Raw genomic sequence first — 2,918 nt, 5'->3', positions numbered from 1 at the left:
GGGATGCAGGATCTGAGCTGAGGCCGCTCCTGCACCCAGCCCATCAGCTCTCCCAAAACTGCCAGAGCGCCCACTGCGCTCATTTGATGGCCTCCCTGGTGTGCTCGGAGTGCCTCAGTTTCCCCGGCAGCAGGGTCTGTGCGGTGCTGCAGAAGGGGGGGGTCCCATCCCAGCCTGTCCACCCCACCCCACCCCAGACCCGGCTCTGTCCGGGACCCTGCTGTAGCTGCTCGGGGTGGGATTTGGGGTGTCCCCAGGTGTCCCCAGGTGAGCGGTGCCAGGCGGAGCAGGGTGCGGCGGTGTCCCCGTGCCTGTCCCGCAGGACGGGGGGGGACAGGAGGCTCACCCCGCCAGGATGTCGGCGGTGACCGTGAGGCCGATGCACAGCGGGGCCAGCGGGGTCCTGCTCCTGCCATTGATGGCTCCCATGCAGACCACGAGGAGCAGGAAGGAGCTGAGCACAATCTCCCCCAGCAGGACAGCGGGGACCTGCTCGTCAGCCGTGATGCCGCCGAAGGCTCCTCCGCTGGCGTTGCCGAAGCGCTCGCTCGGTGCCACGGCCTGCGGGGAGAGCCGCGGTGGGCACCGGGCTCAGCCGAGCCCCGGGCCGCCAGATGGGCTCGCTGTCGGGGCAGCGTGGGCGGAGGGCGGCTTAAAGAGGAGCTAAACTCGGCACTTGCGGGAGGAAAGGCAGCCCCGAGCGCCTGGCGAGCGCACACGGGCTGGGGAAGGCTCCGGGCAGCTCCTGGGACCGGGGGCTCCGGGCAGGGTGAGACCCCCGGGGCTGGGAAGGGGCAGCACCGAGCCCAAACGGCCCTGAGGGAGCAGAGCTGGGGCAAGGAGGTCAGGGAACCGCTCCGTGTGAACGGGGCAGCGCTGCAGCGGCACCCCGGCTCCTTCTGTGCCTCCTCAGCGGGCACGGCAGAACTCTGGAGAGCTTTGGTGGATGAGCCCGGCCCCAGAGCCCGCAGCAGCGCAGGGCAGGGCAGGGCAGGGCAGCTCGGGCAGGGCAGGGCAGGGCAGGGCAGGGGGGTCCCTGTGCCCCAGCCCTGGCACGGACACCCCCGGCTCCGTACCTTTGCCAGGCCGGCTCCGATCATCCCTCCGCAGAGCTGGGACAGCCAGTAGGGGATGAGCATGGTGATGTGGAGCCCCCCGAGCAGCCACACGCTCAGCGACACCGCGGGGTTGAAGTGGCCTCCGCTGCCGAGGACAGAGGAGCATCAGCCCAGCCCAGCTCCCTCCCGGGGCTCCCTCCCGGGAACCACTGATGCTTTTCCAGTCCTTCCACGCTGCACAGGAGCAGGATCCGGCTGTTTCCTCTCCCTGCAGAGCAGCAGCAGCAGCCGGGCCCTCCTGCAGTGCTGCCAGGGGCAGTTTTGGGGACAGGACTCGGGATGTGTCACTGCCAGGACAGGGGTGGGCAGCAGGGATCCCACAGAGCTGCAGGAACACTGGCAGGGCTGGCAGGCAGGGACAGGGACCAGAGCAGGGCCCTCAGCACCACAGCTAAATCCTTCACCTCGAAAAGCACAAGCAAGTCAGACACAGAGACCCTCTAATTAAAACTGATTACCATGAGACACAGGTTAATGAACAGGTTTCATAACTGATCAGCCTGATAATTGCTGCTGATGAGTCAGAGAGTCTGGGAACGATAACCACATCTGAGTGCTGAGCTGGGATTGAAGCTCTCCAGGAGAGCAGGGAGCTGCGCTGCTCGGGGCTGTGCCTCGGCTGCAGCCCTGGCTGGGGGAGCCTGGGGGCTGAGGGGGGACCTGGCTGCACACAAACCCCACCTGGGGGAGCAGCCTGGCTGGGAAAACCCTCCCGAGCACGGCTCCTCTCCAGCCTCCCTGGGAACAACCCTTCCCTGGCAGGGTGGGCAGGTCCTGGCACAGCTGGAGCTGCCCCTGGATCCCTGGCAGTGCCCAAGGCCAGGCTGGACAGGGCTGGAGCTCCTGGGACAGTGGGAGGTGTCCCTGCCATGGCAGGGCTGGAACTTGGTGGGATTTAAGGTCCTTTCTAATCCAAACCACGTCAGGCTTTCAGGGACCTGCAGCTCCTCACCGTAAAGGTCCCCAGTCCTGCTGCCCTGGTTTCACCATGGTTTGGGGTGCAGGGGAGCCCCCCTCAGCTCTGCCACCGTGGGTCAGGAGTCCCCACTGCACAAACATCACCCTGGGACGTTTTCCCTCCTGTCAGACACTGATAAATTCTCAGTCCCATTGCTCTGGGGTTTGCTCATGATCCTGGCCAAGCCACCCGGGACAGCCTGGGGAATCCCATCCCTGAGTGGAGCTGACACGAGGGAAAGGACTGAAACTCCCCAGGGACTTTTTCAGCTTCTTCCTTGAGGGTGAATCTATATCTCAGTGCCACACAGCATCTTTATCAATGAGCAGATTTGTCTAAATGTTGCTTCTGAGTAATTGAAACCACTTATTTTTTTAACCTGAAAATGCCCAGAGGAGGAGCACAGTTGGGTCAAAATGTTTTGCTCTGACATCCTTGTAAAAGGAATCATCTCATCTTCACAGATAATCATAAAATCATAGAATGGTTTGGGCTGGAAGGGCCCTTAAATATCTCCAAGTTCCAGCTCCCAGAACATTCCTGTTTCAGCTTCAGCATTTTTATAAAAGGGGCTAAAAATTGAAACACTGCAATCCAAAGGCAGGTGGACACCCCCAAACCCGGGGTGTTAGGGGTGCCACCCCCAATGTCACCACCCCCCAACGGGCCACGCTGCCAGCCAAGGGCTCCATGGCGAGGCAGGGGGGCTGCAGGGACTGCAGGGGATGCAGGGGATGCAGGGGATGCAGGGGATGCAGGGGCTGCAGGAGCTGCAGGGGATGCAGGGGCTGCAGGAGCTGCAGGGGATGCAGGGGATGCAGGGGCTGCAGGGGATGCAGGGG

General features: G+C 63.3%; 1 protein-coding gene across 1 annotated transcript in view; it reads right to left on the bottom strand.

Moving 5' to 3' along the window:
- AQP8 (aquaporin 8) overlaps positions 1-1,217 on the bottom strand; it is a gene marked incomplete at its 5' end in the record, with an annotated part of 3,522 nt that extends 2,305 nt beyond the window's left edge. The window contains 2 exons of the mRNA XM_015642405.2: positions 347-561; positions 1,077-1,217. Of these exons, the coding sequence (XP_015497891.1) occupies positions 347-561; positions 1,077-1,217 (356 nt within the window). The remainder of the gene's footprint in view (positions 1-346; positions 562-1,076) is intronic.
- Positions 1,218-2,918: the final 1,701 nt, after the last annotated feature.

The sequence above is a fragment of the Parus major genome, chromosome 14, assembly GCF_001522545.3.
Source record: "Parus major isolate Abel chromosome 14, Parus_major1.1, whole genome shotgun sequence".
In the NCBI taxonomy this organism is placed as follows: domain Eukaryota; kingdom Metazoa; phylum Chordata; class Aves; order Passeriformes; family Paridae; genus Parus; species Parus major.
Note: the sequence above shows the minus strand (reverse complement) of the source record. Positions and strands in the feature narration are given on the sequence as shown.